This window comes from Tenrec ecaudatus, chromosome 17 (genome assembly GCF_050624435.1).
Source record: "Tenrec ecaudatus isolate mTenEca1 chromosome 17, mTenEca1.hap1, whole genome shotgun sequence".
Classification (NCBI taxonomy): Eukaryota; Metazoa; Chordata; class Mammalia; order Afrosoricida; family Tenrecidae; genus Tenrec; species Tenrec ecaudatus.
Genome location: NC_134546.1, coordinates 7,720,551 through 7,742,686, shown reverse-complemented (window position 1 = coordinate 7,742,686; position 22,136 = coordinate 7,720,551). Strand labels below are relative to the sequence as shown.

Genomic DNA, 22,136 nt, shown 5'->3' with positions numbered 1-22,136 from the left:
CTGACACCCCTTCTCTAGAGTATACAGCAAAAGAGAGCTGGGCCATGTGGCATTTCTAGACCTAGTGTTTGAGGAAGCACCATACAACTCTCCACTGTGGTTGCACTCTTTCACAATCACCTCAGCGTGTACGAAGGTTCCAATCTCTTCACACCCTCTCAAGCATTTGTTTTTTTGAACTTTGCTGTTAATATCAGTGTGAGGTGATGTCTTACTGCTCTGTTGCTAGGTATCTTTCAGCTATCTGATGATCTACTATTTCTTCAGGTTTGTTGGCCTCCTGAATTTCTTGTCGGGTGAATTGTCCAGGTTCTCTGCCCATTCTGTAATGGAATTATATGGATTATTTTGGATTATATGCCTTTTTTATGTTTGAGGTGTTGACGTTTTCTATAGATTTTAGAGAATGGTCCCTTTCCAGTGTGTAAGTTCTCTTATTTATTTTCTACATGAAGACTTAAACTTGGGCTACTTACATAGACTCTCAAACATTCATTGGCTTGATAGTCTTAGCACCTTACTGGAGTTCCAATAATCTATTAATAATGGGGGGGAAAGTAGGTGGTTTTTAACATTGTTTTCTTTCATTTTTCTCATTGGTTTTCTAAGAGAGGAAAGTAGTGTGGATTAGCAAAATAGTAGAAGCAATGGCACTATGATTTCACTATGGAAAATCTAGAACTTGGTTGTACTTAATAGCGAGCTACAAAGAGGAAGAAAATGGTAGTCCTTTTGAAATTACTCATAGTGTCTTATGAAATAAGTAATTTGACTTTTCAGGGTAAAGGAAAAGTATTGCTATTAGGGTTCCTGTTCATGAATGCTTGAGGTTATTTCAAACAAAATGTTTTTAAACATGCCTCAGGAAACAATGACAAGTTTTCTCAGTAGTGCATTTAAAAAAAAAATCTTGATAGGGTTTCTTTAAAAAGCAAAGTTTCAATCAGAGACGTCTTCCAAGCGAGGTCTGCTTCCAAGCGAGGTCCCCTACTCATTGTCGTTGAGTCAGTTCTGACTCATTGCAACCATATAGGTCAGACTAAAATGTCCCTTTGGGGTTGAGGCTGTAAATCTTCAGGGGAGTAGAAAGACTCGACTTTTCTCCCCTTAAGAGTGTCTAGTAAATTCAAACTGCAGTCTTATGACCTGAGCGACTCATCTTTAGCATTATCTCTCACAATGTTCTCCTAGTATTAGGTTTTTAGTAGTGGCTATGTCTTCTGAAGTGGACAGTTTTTTCTTACGGTCTGCTTTCACTCTGGAAGTTCTGCTAAAAACGGTTCACTCTGGATGACCTTGCTGGGACTGGAAACATTACTGACAAAGCTCCCCGCAACCCAGCAACACGCAGGCCAGCAGGGTGCAACAAACTGACAGAGAGGTGAAGGGGGTGGGATCTGCTGGACCTGTTCAGACAGAGGCAACTCGCAAACTTAGGGCAGCTGTGGTTTAGGTTGTCAGTGGGGGCACTATTGATGGATTTTCCAGACAAGCGTGGTAGTTGTTTTGTTTTTGAAAATTGAAAATGCACATTGCTGAGAATTAGACCAAGAGAGTGACTCTGGGGAATTTTTTTTCTTTCACGGCAGCGTAACTGCTCATTCTTTGAGGTTAGCATGTTCTGCCTTGGGAGAATTTTGTTGGGAAACTTCACTCTATCCATCCTTACCGCCCTTCTTTTGCCTCTTCATCTGAATTTTTGTTTCCCAAATTTATAAAACATTTAAATGAACAGGATGTGAGTTGCTCGAGAATGATAGACCTAGTCTTTCATCTTGATGCAAGTCAAAGAGCACAGAATGACATGGAGAGCACTAGAGAGTTGGGAATGCCACCTTCAGCGTCCTAGACAGACACGCTGGAAACCGTTAGCATCCCACTTGGAGTTGGTTGTTCTGTAATGGTATCTCATTTCGTTGGAATACATGTTTATTTCCCTTCATATTTGAAAAGCTTCATGAGGAACATGGCCAGATTTATAGATTAAATTTAAAGTCAATCTCTGACTTATTCAATAAATTGCATTCAATATAAACTTTCATTTCTCACTTTCAAAAAAGTAGAGTAAGAAATATGCAATTTGATAGTTATTATAGTAGAAAGGTTGACATTTTTATTATTTTTACTGCTCTGATTAGATAAATGTTCTGTGTTTCGTAGAGCTTAAGATGTGAAGAGCTTCATCTTCATGCAGAAAATCTCTCTCGGCGTGTTTGGGAGCTACTGATGCTTCTTCCGACGTGCCCTAACATGTTGATGGCATTCCAGAGTATCTCAGATGAACAGGTGAGCCTGCAGCAACCTGTATTGTATTTAGAGTCATTTTGTTTTTTTAAATTCTGTTTTCCTCAAACTCTCTCAGTTCACATTGAATTGTATAACTTATGAAATAAGGGATTGAGTTTATCGTTCAACTACATATATATATTAAAATTATTTCTGTATTCTGAACGGGTTGGGTTTTTTCCCGTTTAGTAAATTTAATGCAATCCCAGAGATGATCGCTATATAAAACATACGTTTACATTGAACAATTCCAAAATCATCAGTTTGTCAACTTTCACTTTTTAGAATTCTGAGCACTGTTGCTTTAGTTATTTCATTAGATTGACTATGAAACCCATTGCCATCAAGTTGGTTCCAACTCAGAGCCACGATTTGGGACAGAGTATAATTGTCCCATATGATTTTAAAGGTTGTATTTTTCATAGAAGCAGACTGCGACATCTTTCTCTTGAAGAACAGGCGGCATATCTGAATCACTGGCCTGTGGTTAGAAGCCAGGTATTTTTAACCGTGGTGCCACCAGGACCTCTTACTGGAATCTCGTTTTCTACTAAAGTAACCCAGGGCACACAATTATTTTCTGTGTAGGCTAGTAGCTACTTATTGATGACAGTGGTATGAATGATATAACTTAATTTCGTGTGAGCGAATACTTTTTTAAATTCAAATTATTGCATTCTAAATCATAGTTGAAGTTAACGAGCTACATTCAGCAATGAGAGTGTATTTTTGATAATGAGAATGTTTTTTATAAAACAGCATTGGACTTGTACAGTTAAGTCAATATTGTATGCATTATCTGTTGATTCTTACACTGCGTGTTTGTCAGTGGTATTGTGCAGCCAAAAACCGTGTGTTTGAAGATTTTACTCTCCTGGGAGATGGTACTAGATTGTGTTTCTACTGGCAGTTTGTGCGATTTCCTGTTGACTCACATCACGATAAATGGAATGAGCTTCCCCCCTGGATTTGTAAAAAAATGCCGTTTCCTTTTTAATATTGGTTTATTTGATTATTAGTAATGTTGGATAATACAAAACAGGATATTTTTTGAAATTAACTTTTAAAATGGGGACTTAATGTTTTCTTATTCTCTGTGCTCTAAATATTGCAATAACATATATTAATGTTTAGAGAAAATACAGTAAGTTGAAGAAATGACCTGCATCAGGTTTTGAGTGCTGATAAAAATCCACAGAATTATGGGGGGCAGGGAATTGAGGTGACATGTAATATGTGTCTCTGCTCAGTGAAGTAGTTGCACCATCCTACATGTATCAATGTTGCATCGTTTTGTAAAGAAATCTTTAGAATTAAAAATACTTTTCAAAATCTATATAATTTTTTTATAGTTTTCACTGATATAACATTTCACAGGATGAGTAAATAAACAAATGTCCCAATATTATTCTAATGGTTATCAAGAATTTAGAGCACTATCATTTGATATCAGAAGATCCTGGAGCTCAGACAACTTAAAAATAAAGAGTAATGGGCTCTGAAAAATGGTGTTTGTTGATTCAGAGTAGTTGTAACAAAAACACTGTTTTTAGAAATAGTGCTAAATGTGAATGGCATTATTGCATAAATTGAGAGTAGAAAAGTGCATGTAATTTGTATGTGATTTAGTATATAAGTATGGCATGGTATTAACTAGATATTTAGTTGATACATTCAATTAATCTGCTTTTGGTTTTTTGCATTAGGAGCATGGTAGATTGTCTCACTTATTGTGAAGATTAGAAAAATAGCCTTTTTTCATATGAAGTACTGTTTATTTTAATGAATAGTAGTTGGTATTTTAAGAGTTTAATTAAGTTCATTTTAGGATTTTCTTAGTTATTGGACTGCTAACCTAAAGGCCAGCAGTTTGAAAATACCAGCTCCTCCACTGGGGTAAAAGGAGACATTCTACTTCTGTAACAAGTGAGTCTCAGAGACTCACCAAAGAAGTTCCACCCATTCCCATAGAGTCGCTCTGAGTCAGAGTGGAATTGATGGCAGTGAATTTAGTAAGTTATCTTAAAATCTAGTTTTTCTTTCTGTTTTTTCTTTAAGAATAACGATGGACTTAACTGGAAAGAACTTCTCAAAATGAAGAGTGCCCACAAGCTGTTGTATGCTCTGGAAATTATTGAAGCACTGGGGAAACCTAACAGAAGAATAAGAAGAGAGTCAACGGTAACAGCACTTCCGTGATTATCATTACTTGTTTGGGCTCTTCTATCTGGAGCAAAAGAGTTTATCTTTTGATTCGAGAATGATCTTCCCCTCCCCTTTTCTACAGGGAAGTTACAGTGATCTTTATCCAGATTCAGATGATTCAAGTGAGGATCAAGTGGAAAATAGTAAAAATTCCTGGAGTTGCAAGGTTTGACCACATTACATGTTTTGCTGTATTTCGATAAAATAGTGGTTCTGCAACATTTAAAAACGGGGTGCCATAATTGTTAGTTGTTAGTGAATTTACTGTTAAGAGAAAGTGTAGTTCAAAATCAGGCATTATTTGAAATCGTTGATTCCCTTGGAGTTTATTCTTTTGCATTTATTTTTCATCTTCTTCCGTTGAAACAATGTTAAGATATACTGGTGCCTAGGATTGACTGGGTAATGGAACAAAGATGTGGTTATAGATTTTTGCAGAAATTTTAAAAAATAAATATTTTTGAAAGACTGAATTCTTGTTGAAGTTGTTTTGGTGATTTACTTCAAAGTAGCTTTGTGAATGAAAGACTTGCATGCAACATTAAGTCAAAGAATATTGCTGCGTGTGTTCCAGTTCATATATACATGGATTTAGATACATAGATTTATTCCAAATAAAATGAACTTACACATGGTTCCATGATCAATGGGTTGCTGCAAACAAATTATTTCAAATACATTTGTCTTAACATCTTAGTCTTGCTAATGTCATTTCAGACAAAAATGGGATACTCTGACAAGTTCAGCTACCTCAAAAAAAAAAAGAATTAGATGATTTCATTGAACAAATAAAAACTGGAGAAAGGTCTTTTATTTAACAGTACAATCTGTAGAAGTTTATTCAGAGGGTCAGAGGGGCCATTTCAATTCAAGGCAGGGAGGTTAGCTCTGATTGTTGTCTACTGTTTTTTGGGGGGGTTCCAGAGATGCATTCTTTATTGTTTATCCCAAAGGACATAACAGTCCCAGAAGTTTAAAAATGAAAACTGCTTTGATAAGACCAACACCAGTACAGTTGAGCCATGGGATTTTTTTCCCCATTAGCTCTTGGCTCATTCTTCAAGGTAACAAGTGCAACGCTAGGAGAGTTCTTTGGGGAAAAACCTTTCTGATTAAACCTAGAGCCTGCACCTTGTCCCTTCAGACTTTTTTTTTTTTTTTTGCTCTTGAAACTCACAGAACATTGGAAAGGAGCACAACTTTGAGTCACTCAAGGATGCCCAAACTGCTGTTTTGATGTGGTATAACTTACAACTCCGGTTTCTTTGGTGAAACGTTAGAGCGATGGAAATACCATCTTCAGAAGTGTGTACACATGGAACGGAGGAGTTGTCAAAAACAATAGTTTCACATTTTATAGTTTTGTTTAAAACTATGTCTACATGGTATTTGAAATAATTTTGATTAGCTTGTGTATGTGTATTATTACTGAATCAACAGTGGATCGTGGTGTAGCTGCTTTTCTCTTCTCACTTATATTGTAATTATTTATAGTTTGTTGCTGCTGGAGGACTTCAACAGTTATTAGAAATTTTTAATTCTGGAATTCTAGAACCTAAAGAGCTGGAATCATGGACTGTGGTAAGTGAAATTTACTGAATTATTCCGTTTGAAGTGCTTTCAGTTTTAGTAACGAGTAACCTGTGCTGCACACTTCATTATCATCACAGAGATGGTGAAGTACAATCCAGAACCCTGGTGGCACAGTGGTAACGTAGGACCTGATCCCTAACTGAAAGGTGGGTGGCTTGAGCCCACTCGCCACTCCATGAGCAAGAGAAGAGAGGGTCTGCTTCTGTAAATGGGGTTGCTGTGAGGTGAAATGGACTCTGTAGCAACAAATTAAAATGTCTACTACCCAGGCCCCAAGGGAATTTTAAAAGTATGGAGAAATTAATATTTGAATAGAAAATGGAGTTCAGGAAAAGGTGCCCTTAAGATTTATGTCAAAATCAAATTCCGTGGTTTGAGATAGCATTAGAAAGTTTTAATTATTCCACAAAAATATGTTGTATTGCTAATATTTTATAGTAGCACTCCTTCCAATAACAATGGTAAAGCGCCATTTAAAAAATTATTTTGTAGAGGACCATTACTTTTTAAAAAAGTGTTAAAACTAATGCAGCAATATAATTTCTATAAGATTGTTTAAAGAGTTCCTCTAAGTTTTTTAATGTAATCTTATTGCCAACTGATCACCCATGGTTTCAAGACACGTTTTTTTGTTTTGTTTTGGTTTGGTTTTTTTGAGTCACAGTTTTGTGTAAGGCTGCTATAAGAGAAGTGGTCAAAGGGAATTAAAATAAATAAATAAATAAGAATGTTTAAAATGTTTAAGATGTAAACCAATAAATAGGGGAGGAGGAAGTGCAGGTTACATAAATATAAGTAAAATTTTATTAGCCTAATAGGAATATGTTTGTGAATTAGCCATGTTTCACAGTTTGGGCTGCTGCCCATATGTATACGGACAAATACTTCTCAGTAAGAACAGATGACAGTTTAGTGAAGAAAGGTTAGTCTTTTCCATGAATGGTGATAGAAAATTCAGATAGCCACATCTTAAAAATGAAAGAAAATCCCCACACCCTGTACATAGAATAATTTGTTTTAAAATGGACCACAGACCTTAAGGTAAAGGGTAAATATAAAAACGTACAGGTGAAAATTTTCCTGACCTTAGAGCAAAGAGTTCTTAGATAATCTATGTACAGCATGAACCTTAAATGAAAAGAATGCAGTGGACTAAACAGAATCTTCCTACAATAAAGCAAAGCACCGCGGGCCTCTGCACCATCCCCGTAGTTGTTGTTAGGTTTGAACTTCATTAACAGCGCGTTTAAAGACTAGCTATGACCTATTTCCTGGACCTTTGATTTCACATTGTGTAATGGCCACATTAACGTAATGGAAGAGCGGAGGTAACCTTTTCTTTGTATCTACAGTGGCAGCTGGACTGTCTTGCTTGCTTGCTGAAGTTAATATGCCAGTTTGCAGTCGACCCTTCTGACCTGGATGTAGCTTACCATGACGTCTTCGCCTGGTCTGGGATAGCAGAAAGCCACAGGAAAAGAACCTGGCCTGGGAAGTCGAGGAAAGCTGCCGGAGATCACACCAAAGGTCTTCACATACCACGCTTAACAGAGGTAACACTCAGAAGTTACTGTTAAATGTGATAAATTACATTTTATGCTTTCAGAGAACTTGTAGATTTTGTTCTTACAAAGTGAAAAATATGCCAACACATAAAATGTTATTCTGAAGTGATGCTGCCATTGTAGTGGTAGTGGTGGTGGTGTGAGGAGGAATAGTAACAGTAAGTAATTATAGTTCATTATCTAAAATGAAGGAATTAGCTATGTCTCATTTAAAAACATTAAAATACACTGTATGTAAATAGGGAATTGGGTCCATTACTCAGACTTAGTGATTTAATTACTGAGTGTATCAAGGTTCATTCTAAGAAACTGAAGCCCAGTTGTTTTTTCTGTGCATGTATTGGAGTGTTGAACAAGCAAAAGGTAATGCAGAAGTAACCTAGAGGTAAAACCTGTAGCAGCCATCCTATTTGGGGGCTTGAAGAACATAAGGAAGAGCCTTTCAAAATGGAGTTCAGATCTCTGAGAAATCAGTTCTGTTCGGATGCTGTTGCGTTTTTGAGGGGAGCTGATAACATTGGTTCTAGAGCTATAGCCAAGAAGCTGAGGTCAGAATCAGCAGCAGCTCCTGGGCAGACTGGTTCTGAACTAGTGCTGGCAGTGAATGCAGGAGGCACACCCTGAAGGAGCTGGTCAACAGCTGGCAGCAGGGATATGACTGACAACATACCAGCTCTAGCAGCAGAGAAGGGAATTATGATTTATAGCTGGAAAAGAAGGGGCAGGGCAAAGCTTAATAACCAGTACACCAGTAATTAAAGTAGAAATATTTTTACTACTATGATTTTATCAAATTATTTGCGTTTCCAATGTCTACCTCATTGAATTGGAAAATGGGAAGGGGCAAGATGGTGACATCTTTATTCTGTAACCTTTTGAGAATATCCCGTGTTAGTCTGGGTAAACGAGGGAAACAATCCACAGAAACTCATAGGTATTAGAGAGAGTAAAAAGGTAAGTGTACATTAAGCAAGCATCCCGCGCTGCGGGTGTTCGGTGTTTCCCCACGGGGACCCGGACTGTGGCTGAGGTTGGGCGTCAGCAGCCGGTGGCCGTCTGCCTGCGTCCTCTGCACCGCCACCTTGTCCAGGTACCTAGCGCATCCCGGCGCGGAGGTTTAAAGATACTTGGGGGGTGTCGCTTGTCCACCTCGGTCGGGGCGGGCGGGCCCGGGGGCGGGTGTCCTCATCCCCTTCTCGTCCTCCCCCACAGACCCCGACCCCAGGCCTTGCCTGCATCCGCCGGCCCGGTGGTCGCGGGGAATGGGAATCTGGTGGCCGCCGCCGCCTAGGCCGCGTGGATTCTTGCGTGCGTGAGGCAAAAGAAAAAGCATCCCAACCCAGTGCTGTCTAAGCCCGTAAATTCATAAACCCGTATGTCTTACACCAGTATACAAAGTCTTCCCTCAGTCTCACAAAACACAATGACGCCAACTGCAGGAGGAAAGCAGTGAGCGTGTAAGCATCTTATCTTGGCTGGCGGGTCACCACACGTTGACTCCAGCACCCAGGGCTGCGTCAGGGTAGGTCCATGTGGCTTCCCAGGGATGTCTTGCAAGAAGTGAGCCTTTCCAGCTGAAGCAGGGAACTAAGGCAGCTGCACCCAGGTCCGACCATCAGAAAGCAAGAGACTCAAGAACTAGAAAGGGGAGGCTCACAGAGCCACTTATCTCACCGTCCTTCAGTTAATCCCACATATGTTTATCAGCCAGGTTGACACAATAAACCTTAACTATCTCAGCCCCTCATCTGCTACCTGCCCAGGAAACCCCAGAATAGTGTGTATTGTGCCTGACAAGAACAGTGTAGTGAACATAAGCTTGGAAAGAACTGGTGTAAGTGGAAGCTTAATAGGTTTGTGTTTGATTGGGGAATTAAATGGGAAAAATAATCTCTGCCAGCATTCTAGGCAATTTTCAGCTAATAAAATTTGAAGTATCTCATTGGGAGAACAATGTAATGCACTCTATAGTGAGTGGATATTGTGAACATTGCATTTCTATTATGTAGTTATTTTCAGAATAAACTTTGAAAATTACTATGTTCAGATTTATTGTAACTTTTCCCATCAACTCACTGAATTGTTTCAGTGCTTTATTTTCATTAGTGCGTTTCTTCTAAGATTCCAATTTTATATGTATATAAATGTAAACAATACACAAATACAATTTCTAAAGCAATATTTTTAAATCTATGCAGTCATCTTTACTGTAAGTAATTCATAACAACTAAGTCGAGCCCTCCCCTAAATCTGTATATGACTGTAATAGATTGACATGGGTCCTTTTTAGAGCCTTTTCCCACTGAACTTGACAATGTTAGTTTTTCACTTTTGAAAAGGTGTATGCCCTTTGGATTAGTTTATTTACAAAAATAATTAAAGCTTTGTGTGTAACTCTAAAGCCTTTGGACAGAAAACTTTTTGTTGCATTAATTTCTGGACACAAGCTGCTTGCCTTCTAACAGGAATTGTATAAAAGAGTAAGGAAAAATGTTAATCACTTAAGATTTTACTATCTTGCATTATCTCATTTGATCTCCTTAGCAACCTGTAGAAAATTGCTTTCAAATTCTAGCCAAACCTCAGTTTATGTTGAAGTGTTCATGATTTTGCCAGGGACAGAAGTTAGTGCTTGTTTGGCATATTGGAACATACAGTGTGTTACAGTAATTTTCTTTTTTCTGTTTCTCTGGATCAGGGGTCGTCAAACTTTTTAAACAGGGGTCCAGTTCACTGTCCCTCAGACCCATTGAAGGGCCGGACTATAGCTTAAAAAAAAAAAAACTAGGAACAAATTCCTGTGCATACTGCACATACCTTATTTTGAAGTAAACAGGGCAAAACACGCAGCGGGCCGGATACATGTCCTCGGCGGGCCACAGTTTGAGGACACCTGCTCTTGGAGTAACATATCAAGGGCAGAGAAAATACCTTGTAGAATAAGTGCCCTGAATGTGGATGTGGTTTAAAAATTTTTTAATAAAATTAATGAATTAATTTTTGTCCAGTATGGATGAAAATCAGAGCTTAGAACCTTGAATGTTTATCTGACAGCTTGAAAGCTTGTGAAGTGAATATTGAAGCTCAGAATATAGATGCCCCATACCTGTGATTACAATATATTGCTTTGTAGAATTATTTCAAGAGGACTCTGCCACTGCTTCCTTTCTAATATTTCAAAAGTAGAAATATTCCTTATTCACCCCCAACAACGTTCATACTGTATCATATTTTTATCTCCTGATTGTCTGACATGCCCTAGTGGCATAGTGGTTGTGTTGGGTTCCTAATTGCTGCAAGGCCAGCAGTTTGAAGCCACCGACTATTCTGTAAGAGAAGGTTGAGGCTATCCACTCCCTTAAAACTGGACAGTTTTAGAAGCCCACAGGGACATTTCTACCTTGTTCTATATTTTATAGTCTTGCTACAAGCCATAATTAACTTGGTGGCAGTGAGGGGTTTTATTGCTGGTTTTTAGTTTTTTGAGAATTAGTTGACACGTGCAAGAATGGATCAAATGAAAATAATATTTTTGCCTTGGTATTTCTAAAATTTTGATTATTTAAAAGTCTATACTGTAATGCAGCTACAAAATTTTGGTTTTGTAATGTCTCATCTTTTTATAATGTTTTGAAAGAGTCAATCTTGCGATATTTGTCTTTTCAGTGATTAAAATCAAAGTAATTTGGAATCTTTGTGGAAAAAATATAGTTTTGGGATCTTACTGTATAATTAAAAGAATTTTTTTCATGTTCTTGTCTTAAAGGTATTTCTTGTTCTTGTACAAGGAACCAATTTAATTCAGCGACTTATGTCTGTTGCTTATACCTATGATAATCTGGCTCCTAGGTATGGATTTTTTTACATATTTTATTGTACTTGCAGTTAGAATATAGTATTTATGACTTTATTTTGAAAAAAAAACTTTAAAGTAATGGAAAAATTGTTAAGATAATGAACTCACAACTTGCACGTATATTCACACATTATTGCTAATATTTTGCCATATTTTTCTGTACCTGTAAAGGTGCTCTTGTGTATTATGTGCACATGTGTAGGCTTGCATATTTGGATAATTATTTCTTTTAATTTTAGAGTAAATTGCAGACATGATAATGTATCTGTAAATACTTTGTGTATATATATCTCTTAAGACCAACATTTCCTTGGCAACTAGGATAACATTTTCAAACATGGAAAATTTACCATTGATATAACAATACTATTTATTCAAATTGCCTTATCAACATGCTTTAAGATTTATTTGATGTAGGATGATACATTGCATCTAATTGTCAGATTTCTTAAGCAGGAATACTCACCTGAATAAATACTCACTTGTTCTTAAGCAAGAACATTTTTTAAGCCCTTATTTCATTTAATTGATAGTTTAAAATAAGTTACTTCTTTGATTTTTGTGATTCTCGTGTTTAATTCCAGATTGTTCATGTTTTTTTATTTAAATCATTTCATGGGGGCTTGTACAACTCATTACAGCCCATACATATACATCCATGTGTCAAGCACATTTGTATATTTGTTGCCATCATTGTTCTCAAAACATTGGCTTTCTGCTTGAGGCCTTGATATCAGCTCCTCCTTTTTTTCTCTTCCCTCCTTGCTCCCACCTTCCTCATGAGCCCTTGATAATTTATAAATTATTATTTTATTGTATTTTAACACTGTCCAATGTCTCCCTTCACCCACTTTTCTGTTGTCCGTCCCCCAGGGATGAGGAGGTTATATGTAGATCCTTGTGATCAGCTCCCCCTTTCTACCCCACCTTCCCTCCACCCTCCTGGTATCACCACTCTCACCACTGGTCCTGGGGGTTCATCTGTCTTGGATTCCCTGTGTTTCCAGTTCCTATCTGTTCCAGTGTACATCTTCTGGTCTAGCCAGATTTGTAAGGTAGAATTATAGTAGAGAGAGAGGGGGAGGGTGGGGGGTGGTGTGTGTGTGTGTGTTGGGGGGGGGGGTTGGAGCATTTAGGAACGAGAGGAAAGTTGTATGTTTCATCGTTGCTACACTGTACCCTAACTGGCTCATCTCCTTCCCGTGACCCTTTTGTAAGGGAATGCCCATTTGTCTACAGATGGGTCTTGGGCCAGATTGTTCATCTTAAGCAGTGGTACTCTGTAACAATGCTGTCTTTCTAGCACATCCAGTGATGTCAGCTTCTCCCATTATTGGGAATATTAATTTTGATCTGCTAATCAATCTTGTCTCCTTCATATTGCTTCAAAGCTTCTCCTTTTTATCTCTGTAGTTAGGCATAGTGTGGGAAGGTTTTTTTTGTGTAAATCTTTTGATTTATTGTTATTAGCATTCACTGAATTAAGTATTTGGATGAAGTTTATAAAAGGCAGTTTTCTAACTCTTACTACTTGTACATTAAGTGACATAATATAGCAAAGAGCTTCCTCTCACTGTCTTAGTTATTTAGACAATATCAGTTTGGATTCTTAGATTTTGTTCCCCCCTGTTAATTTCCCTATTAATAGGACAGTTGAACCAAGTTATACTTCGTTATTCGATATTTAATCGAATTTTCTGAAATTGAGCTGTTAATAAAGATCTTTGTAGTTTGTTCATGTGTCCTCAGTACTTGGAGGTGTAGGAAGCCCCTTTCTGTAATTATAAAACATTGCTGTGTCTGCAGGCTCATCTTGTGGATTCCTTGCCTTACACCTGGAGTTACGTTTTTTCCTGTTTCTGAGACTAGAACCTCCACAATGTGGGTACTTGGTACACTTAACTGCTACTGTGGGACATTGGCCACAATTTAAATTTGCTATGACACTAACCTCAATTTATAAACTTCTTTTTTAAAACATCTTTAACAGAGTTTAACTTTACACACTATTATTTATGGGTAATAGCTAATTAACTCTTTTTAAGTTCAGTTAACAGCCATCTTCTAAATACCATATATACTCTAGTATAAGTCAACCTGAATATCAGCTGTGGCACCTAATTTTACTATAAAAGCTGCATTACAAATGTGCTGGAAAACTCAGCTTATACTTGAGTATATATGGTATTGTCTACTGGACTCCAAAGCTCTTTATCAGAATTGTAACAGATTTTGCTAAACATGGTTTTCATTGCCAGGAACCTTCCTTATCACACTTCTGAATAGGTAATATGGGAGAATTCTTAAAGCACCTGACTTTGATTTATATGATAAAAATATAATTTACATTTTTCCCCCCAAATACTTTAAATTAAATGTTCTTAATTATTCCTCCTTGTCCTCAAACATACACTACCTCAGTAATACCACATACCTCAAGATAGGGAGTTCATAGGTTATTCCATGCCTTTACCTACCTGTTTTTCTTCAGCATTTGGAAAAATTCACTTGATTTGTTAAATTGCATACAATGAAAAATAAATAGGTTTACTGTCAGCTGCCGGTATACAAGTTCATTCTGTAACAATTCTTTTACATTCTGTGGTTTGATTCTTACAGAGCTCATTAACATGTTTGCAATAAAAGTTGGTACCCATAGGCTTCCATGGAGTTTTCTCATCTCTCCTGCATCATCATCTTTTTGCCTTCTGTCTATTCAGTACTAGGAGGTATCAGTTAAGGCAGTTAGATTAATTTTTTGCCTGTGCTGTTAGAAATCTTTCCTGCTAATATGACAGATTTATATGCACATAGGTCAATTACCTTTGATATCGTTAATTGCACCGGTATGAAAAAGAACTAAACATGAAATATGACCAATTAATTGATCAGTTTTAACTTCTTAGTATCTCACTATAAATCAATATGAATGAGCTTTGTGTTTGAACATTTCAAAAAGTGTTTTGTTCATTTTTTTTAAGTGCAGTTTATGTACATCATTTGTAATTTTAAAAACGGTTTATTTGTAAGGCAAATAACTGCTGTTTAATAGTCAAAGAGATACATTTTAATGTCTGGTTCTCCTTAGAATGAAATCATAGATTTTCCACTGAAATTCCTGAAAATATCATAGAAAACCAGAGTTTAAAAATAATGTCATTAAGCCATTTATTTTTTTTAAAAGTTTGATTCAGATAATTTTTTCATTTCCTAGCACCACTGTAAGTGGCTTTAAAGAAACCACAATTTTATTGTTTCAGAGCTTTGGAGGCAAGACATCCAAATGAGGTCACCATCTGTCAGCCGTCCGTCCTTGTCAATAGTCCGCACATTCCTTGCCATGTGCATGGTCCCTCTCTCACAGCGTCTTTTCCTTTTGAATGTCTCTCATCTGTTTAAGAGCTCAACATCTCCTGTGGGGGTGGAGGGTGCACTAAAGCCTAAATTCTAAACTATTGTACATCCTATATCTTCCTAAGATCTCTTTAGTAACTAAATCAGAAGCCTTTTCTAAAGGATCTTATTTCAAGTACAGTCATATTTTATTTCATATGAATCCTAATTTGGTGTTTGCTTTAAAATTCTGATTCTTTAAATTGAATACATTATAAAGGTATAGAAGAAATAAGTATGTAGATTTGTAAAATGTAATCCTTTTGTCAAGGGGAGTTCTCTAAACCTCAAAGATATGTGATAAATATAATGACTTGAGTTCTTTGCAAATTTAATGTGGGATTGGTGATGTGTTTTACTTTACAGAGTTTTGAAAGCTCAGTCAGATCACAGGTCTAGACATGAAGGTAAGGGTTCTTTCTATATAGCCAATTTTTTAATAAAATGCAAAATATTTCTGTATGTTCACATCGGTATCTTTATAAACATTGTAGTTTCTTTATAGCACAACCATATACCTTTCTGCTTTCTATTTAGTCTCACATTATTCAATGTGGCTGTTGGTGAGTTGGGCTCACTGCTGTTCGTTAGTGAAATCCAGCCTTGCTGACAGTGATCACTTACAAGATTGGCTAAAGAAACTGACCCTCCTTATTCCTGAGGTAAGATAAAGATTGTGAAGGTTAGTATTACTGCTTGTAATATATTTTCATATTCTTAGCACCTACAATAAAGATTAATGGAAACAAGTGGACATAATTCCATAAGTATAAATAAAGCATCATTTGGAATGTGTGCCTGTTTAATACATTGAGGTCTAGAGTATTTTCTACCAGTAAGAGGTATTTTCTGTAGTATTTCTATTTTCTTTTTTTGAGAGTAGTTTTTTGCTTTTGTTATATGTATTTTTTTTCTTTTTCTCAAGGGGCTTAACTTGAGCATGTGTTTGGTGATTCATGTTTTAGAGACGTCTTGTGCTTCTTATTAGAGTGTATCCTTGAAGGCAAGAGAGGCTAAATGTAGATCACATACATTCTCTTTTGTTTACAGTATTGAGCTCAAGCAATTCAATTTTCCATAATCATCTCTTGATGCTGTTCACATCATAATATCAGATGATGGTAGTAGAGATATACTCTTACTGATACACTGAGGGGAGAAAAATGAACTTTTTTTCTCAACAGAAGTCCCTTTTTTTTCTTTTTGAAATCATTTTATTGGGGACTTGTACAACTCTTATCACAATCCATACATCTGTCCATGTGTCAAGCGCATTTGTACATTTGTTGCCATCATCTTTCTCAAAACATTTTCTTTCTACTTGAGCCCTTAGTTTCAGCTCCTCATTTTCCCCTCCCTGTGAACCCTTGGTAATTTATAAATTATTATTATTTTGTCATGTCTTACACTGTCAGACGTCTCCCTTCACCAACTTTTCTGTTGTCCATCCCCAGGGAGGGGGTTAAATGTAGATCCTTATAATCAGTTCCCCATTTCTACCCCACCTTCTCCTTACCCTCCTGGTATGGCTACTCTCATTGGTCCTGAGGGATTTATCTGTCCTGGATCCCCTGTGTTTATACTTCTTATCTGTACCATTGAACATGCTCTGGTCTAGCCAGATTTGTAAGGTAGAATTGGGATCATGATGGGCTGGGAGTTGGGGGAAAGCATTAAAGAACCAGAGGAAAGTTGTGTGTTTCATCGGTGCTATATTGCACCCTGACTGGCTCTTCTCTTACTTGTGGCCCTTCTGTAAGGGGATGTCCAGTTGTCTACAGATGTGCTTTGGATCTCCACTCTGCACTTGCCCCCATTCACAATGATATGATCTTTTGTTCTTTGATGCCTGATAACTGATCCCATCGACACCTCGTGATCACACAGGCTGGTGTGCTGCTTCCATGTGAAGTTCCAGCTTTTGAGATAGCAATATTATACTAATAATTCTCTAGCAAATTCCATATTTCTTCTTGCTCTCTCCCCGGCAACCATTTTGACAAATGGACTTGTTCCTTAGTCTATAAAATGTTCTGACATTAAGTTCTTTGTAAGTTACTTCTAGTTCTGAAGATATTTTATCCTATTACATATAAATAGACTAAAACCAAGGTCACTACTGTTAGGTCAGTGCTGACTCAGAGCAGCCTGCTGTAGGTTTCCAAGACTGTAGCTTGATGGGAGGTGCTGGTGGTTTCAAAGTGCCGATCATGAGGATCACAGCCCAACCATAATCACTACATCACCAGGACTTCTGCTAAATCTCTGTGAAAATTCTCTTCTTAATTTTTTATCTGGCAGTGTGTAGTGTGTTGTTCATATTTACTTCTGGAGGCGTAGTGGTTACGAGTTTGGGAGGCTTAGCGAAAAGTCAACCGTTTGAAACCATTTTCTGATCTGGGAGAAAGACAAGGTCTTCTTTCCATAAAGAGTCAGGGTCTCAGAAACCCACAGAAGGAGTTCTACTCTGTCCTATAGGATTGCTCTGAATCGAATTTGGGTAGACGGCAGTTTGGTTTTTTGTTTTGTTTTTCTGCTTGTTTTGTTTTCCTGTGTGTGAGAGCACACATACTCTTTTATGGCCTTACTTGAGAATTTCTGAACTACTGGAATTACGTGTCATTTTATGCTTTGGTGATTTATTTGATCGTATATTGTTTATATGCATGTCTAGATTATCAGAACATTGCACTAAAAGTGTATGTTACTTTAGAAGACAACCAACACGTTATTTCTGTTACAACAGCATTAACATTTATTCTAACTTCAACTGTCTTTGGGTCTTAACTTGTTCACTTAGACTGCTGTTCGTCATGAGTCTTGCAATGGCCTCTATAAGTTATCTCTCTCAGGACTGGATGGAGGAGACTCAATTAATCGCTCTTTCCTCCTACTGGCTGCCTCAACATTATTGAAATTTCTCCCCGATGCCCAAGCAATCAAACCTCTTAGGGTAAGTTCTCAAGATGTGGTTAAGGTCAGAGGTAGTTCCTGTATTCTGTAATATCCCTTGTTTTATGGTTATTATACTATATTCCTACAGCCATTTTTCCCCTAGAGTCTTTTGTAACATTCCGTTACTACCACAGTTTTTACTGTGAAGATAGTTAGTTATATAGTTATTAAAGTCAACATTGTGACACATTGTCTTGAAAACAATTTATTATCACTGGATTGGGGGCTGGAATTAATAAGGTGGTGGTGCTGTGGGTTAGACTCCTAAGAGTAAGGTCAACAGTTTAAAACCACCAGCCACTTAGAGGGAGAAACAGAGGTTGTCGACTCCTGTAAAATCTTAGAAAGCCCTCTGTAGGGTTGCTCTGAGGTGGAAATTATATGATGGCAATGTGATTATTGTATTAATAAGCAAATGAAAGAAGGGTCGAGTATAGCTCTTGTCATTCACTCGAACAGTTTTTCTTTGTTGGTTTTTAATCTTTGACATTTTGAATTACCAATTTTTTCCCACCTTGTGTATATACCAAAACCAAATTCAAAGGGGCTCCAGTGACCATTAATAATTTGGGTTCATCCTTGAAGACTTACATAATTCTTTTTTTTTTTCCCCACCTCCCTTCTACATAATTCTTTTGGTACTGAATTAGACTTACAAAAATGTGTTTTTGATTTTTTCGGTTATCAAAACTGTAATAGACCTTTGCTTTTGTGGGTAGATTGATGTGCCCTCGTGTTTTGTGGGCTTCTTGTTTCTGCATTTTAATTGCATTCTTAACTGATATAATACCATTTAGCATTATGTGTTACTCATCTGTTTTTAAAAAACTTTCAACAATTTGAGAGTGTTGTCTTCCTAAAAATTCTCTTTAGTTATATTTTCATAGCTAAGATTCACAGAAACTAAGAGAGTTCATTTTTAGAAAATTTTGAATTCTTGTTTGTATAGATTCATAAAGCATAATTTCTTAATGTATTTCAGCTTTTTCTTCTTATGAAAGTGTTTTCATAACGTTTAAACCCTTATTTCCTAACAGATAGATGATTATGAGGAAGAACCACTGCTAAAACCTGGATGTAAAGAGTATTTTTGGTTGTTGTGTAAACTAGTTGATAACATACATATAAAAGATGCTGGTCAGGTATGTTCTGATAATTACACACTAGTTTCTAAATATGGACTATATTTATGTCTATGACTTTCTCTCCTTATTCAAGGCACTTTTACCGGTCTTCTAACTAGTTGATAGTGTCAGTTTTTCTTCTGTATTTGTGCCTGTCTCTCCTGCTTCATCTAATTCCTTTAGTATTCTGCCTTTGATTTTAGTTAAAATGTTTTTTTCTGAGTAAGTTTTGTTTGGGGGTAAAATACTTAGAAAGTGAAGTTTAGAATTTAAACTTAAAATACAGTTATTTATGTAATCATAACGTGGATTCTCAGTCCTGAATATGTGCAATAAAATAGTTTAACAAAAACATTTCCAGTTTTTTGCTGATGTGTTGATTTTATTATATTAGGCTGAGATGTCCAACCAAACAAGTTTTAAATAAGTATCCTCACCCTCCCGTCACCCCAACTCCCCCACTCCACCCTTACACTTTTTTTATGTTTGACAAATTGCATAATTCTCTCATCAACTTTCGATCAGAAGTTTGCATGTTGTCTGTTTCTAATACCCACGGGGGAGGGAGCGGGCAGAAACAAAACTCCCTGGGATTGCATCGATTGCTGCTCAGAGAGACCCTGAGGGCAAAGTAGCACTGCCCTTGTGGCTGTCCACAGCTGTAACCTTTATGGGAGTAAAAGCATTATCTTCCTTAGAGACATTTGGTGGGTTTGAACTACTAATATGTGGTTAGCAGCTAGACCAACATGTATATTTGAAAAATAGTGTACATTTTTAAAGTGTACTGTTCTAAAAATATGAAAAAGACTTTTTTGTCTCTTTTCCTTTGTAAATTCAACAAGGTATAATAATGTGTCTTTGGTACCTTACTACACTTGATCTTAGCCAAAATATAAACTACTTGAGATTCATTTAAATATTCGGCAAACACTTGATCAGTTTTTAATATAGGTTTGTATGTATATATGTGCTTTACATGAAAAAACCAGGTCATACTTGTATTTCCTAGATTCAAGCAACAGTTTCGCTCCGAATTCTTAAAATCCTCTGCTTTTCGCTTATGAATTCATCGTAGAAATTAGTGTAGAAGTTTAATGTACCTGATTTTATTTATTAAACTGTTAATGCTCTGTAAACATTGAGTGTGGTTTTTTTGTTTTTTTTTTAAGTCTCAGTTTTTCCCTTTTAAGCTAAGATCAGAATCTAGCCTTATAAGAAATTATCCTTTTTTGTTTTTTTCACCCCAGTCTTCTCTATTTTATGAAGACTATTTTATTTTTGTTGTCAGTTATAATAAAAATTTCAGCTTTTCTGAAAATATTTGACTATACAGTTAAGTTTACTTTAAAGCCTAATTAAAAGGTTTATGAAAAAATAGTCCACTGGGTGATTTTTAATGGACCCCTGATCTTATAGTGGTACACTTAGGGCTTTGATCCATAAGGTCATCAGTTCGAAATCACCAGCCTCTCAACAGGAAAAAGGTTAGACTTTTAATTCCCATAAAGAGTTATAATCTTGGAGGCCCACAGGGCCAGTTATAACTCTGTCTTACGGGATTGCTGTGAGTTGGCATTGACTCAATGACAGAGTTGGGGATTTTGGGGAGGATTTTCTCTGGTAAATCTCTTCATAGGTGAATTCTACCTCATATAGTTGATAATGAAAAAGTAAAGACAAACATATTCTTGATAAATCATGGTGACTGGTCCAAATTGTTAAAAACACCCATTGGCTCTTTTATTAGGAATCTCTTAATATTTAAAATTGAAATCTTGCATAAGCACAATATTAAGCTTAGAATTCAGTTCATATATATTGAATTTGGAAGTACCAAAGTCTAGTTACTTAAAAGGAACGATTCTGTTCTTTTAATAAGCATTCTACTCTGAATTCTGAATTTTCTCTTTTTGTATTAAGACAACACTACTTGACTTGGATGCTTTGGCAAGACATTTGGCTGACTGTATTCGAAGGTAAAATTCATTGTTTTTTGTTTATTTGTTTCTCTTCTTTTGATCATTTTATTAGGGGCTCATGCAACTCTTATCAAAATCCATACATATGTCAATTGTGTAAAGCACATTTGTACAATCAATTGCCCTCAACCTTCTCAAAACATTTGATCTCCCCTTAATCCCATGGCATCAGCTCCTCATTTTTTCCCCTCCCCGCTCCCCCTTCTTTCATGAACCCTTGATAATTTATAAATTATTTTTTTATCATATCTTGCCATCTCCGACATCTCCATCCCCTTTTCTGTTGTCTGTCCCTCAGGGAGGAGGTCACCTGTAGATCCTTGTAATCGGTTCCCCCTAAATTCATTGTTCATGTGACAGTTGTCCTTTTAAGGAAAGAATCACCTAAACAGTCTTGCTCTACTTCTGTTGATGTGTCTGTTGGCTTGTTTTGTAGCAGGGAGATCCTTGACCATCAGGATGGTAACATAGAAGATGACGGGCTTACGGGACTCCTAAGGCTCGCCACAAGTGTGATTAAACATAAACCACCCTTCAAGTTTTCAAGGGAAGGACAGGTATGTATAATTCTAAATATGAGAGAGCACTGAAACCCCTTGTTTTGGATTATATGTGGATATGTGATATATTTTGGAAACATACGGACCTTAAATTTGCTACACTAGTTCACACATAACAAAGGGAATTTAGAGTAAGTCGAACATTTGAAGCAGAAATCCTAGGCTGGGGTTTTAGATTGCAAAACCAAATGCTAATTCCTGTGACTATATACAGAAAATACCTACCTTTCTTATTGGTGGTGTGTTTTATTAGCCATTAGCTTTTGAAAAAAAATTTTTTAAATCATTTTATTGGGGATTCATATAACTCTTTATCACAATCCATTCATCCATGTGTCAAGCACATTTGTTGTACATATGTTGCCATCATTTTTTTTCTACTTGAGCCATGGTATCAGCTTCTCATTTTTTCCCTTCTCTCCCTCATGAACCCTTGATAATTATAAATTACTATTTTTTCATATCTTGTGCTGTCCAATGTCTCCTTTTACCCCCTTGTCTGTTGTCCATGCCCTGTGAGGAGGGTTAGAGGTAGGTCATTGTGTGATCAGTTCCTCCTTTCTCCCCCACTTGCCCCTTGCCCTCCTGGTATGGCTAGTCTCAATATTGGTCCCAAG

General features: G+C 36.8%; 1 protein-coding gene across 2 annotated transcripts in view; it reads left to right on the top strand.

Annotated features, from left to right (window-relative positions):
• USP34 (ubiquitin specific peptidase 34) overlaps nucleotides 1-22,136 on the top strand; it is a 218,811-nt gene that overhangs the window by 126,100 nt on the left and 70,575 nt on the right. For both annotated transcript variants that reach the window (XM_075535336.1, XM_075535335.1), the window contains exons 30-41: nucleotides 2,161-2,286; nucleotides 4,345-4,467; nucleotides 4,574-4,657; nucleotides 5,986-6,072; nucleotides 7,437-7,637; nucleotides 11,416-11,498; nucleotides 15,265-15,305; nucleotides 15,436-15,560; nucleotides 17,699-17,851; nucleotides 18,891-18,995; nucleotides 20,901-20,956; nucleotides 21,396-21,516. In XM_075535336.1, coding sequence (XP_075391451.1) covers nucleotides 2,161-2,286; nucleotides 4,345-4,467; nucleotides 4,574-4,657; nucleotides 5,986-6,072; nucleotides 7,437-7,637; nucleotides 11,416-11,498; nucleotides 15,265-15,305; nucleotides 15,436-15,560; nucleotides 17,699-17,851; nucleotides 18,891-18,995; nucleotides 20,901-20,956; nucleotides 21,396-21,516 — 1,305 coding nt within the window. The remainder of the gene's footprint in view (nucleotides 1-2,160; nucleotides 2,287-4,344; nucleotides 4,468-4,573; nucleotides 4,658-5,985; nucleotides 6,073-7,436; nucleotides 7,638-11,415; nucleotides 11,499-15,264; nucleotides 15,306-15,435; nucleotides 15,561-17,698; nucleotides 17,852-18,890; nucleotides 18,996-20,900; nucleotides 20,957-21,395; nucleotides 21,517-22,136) is intronic.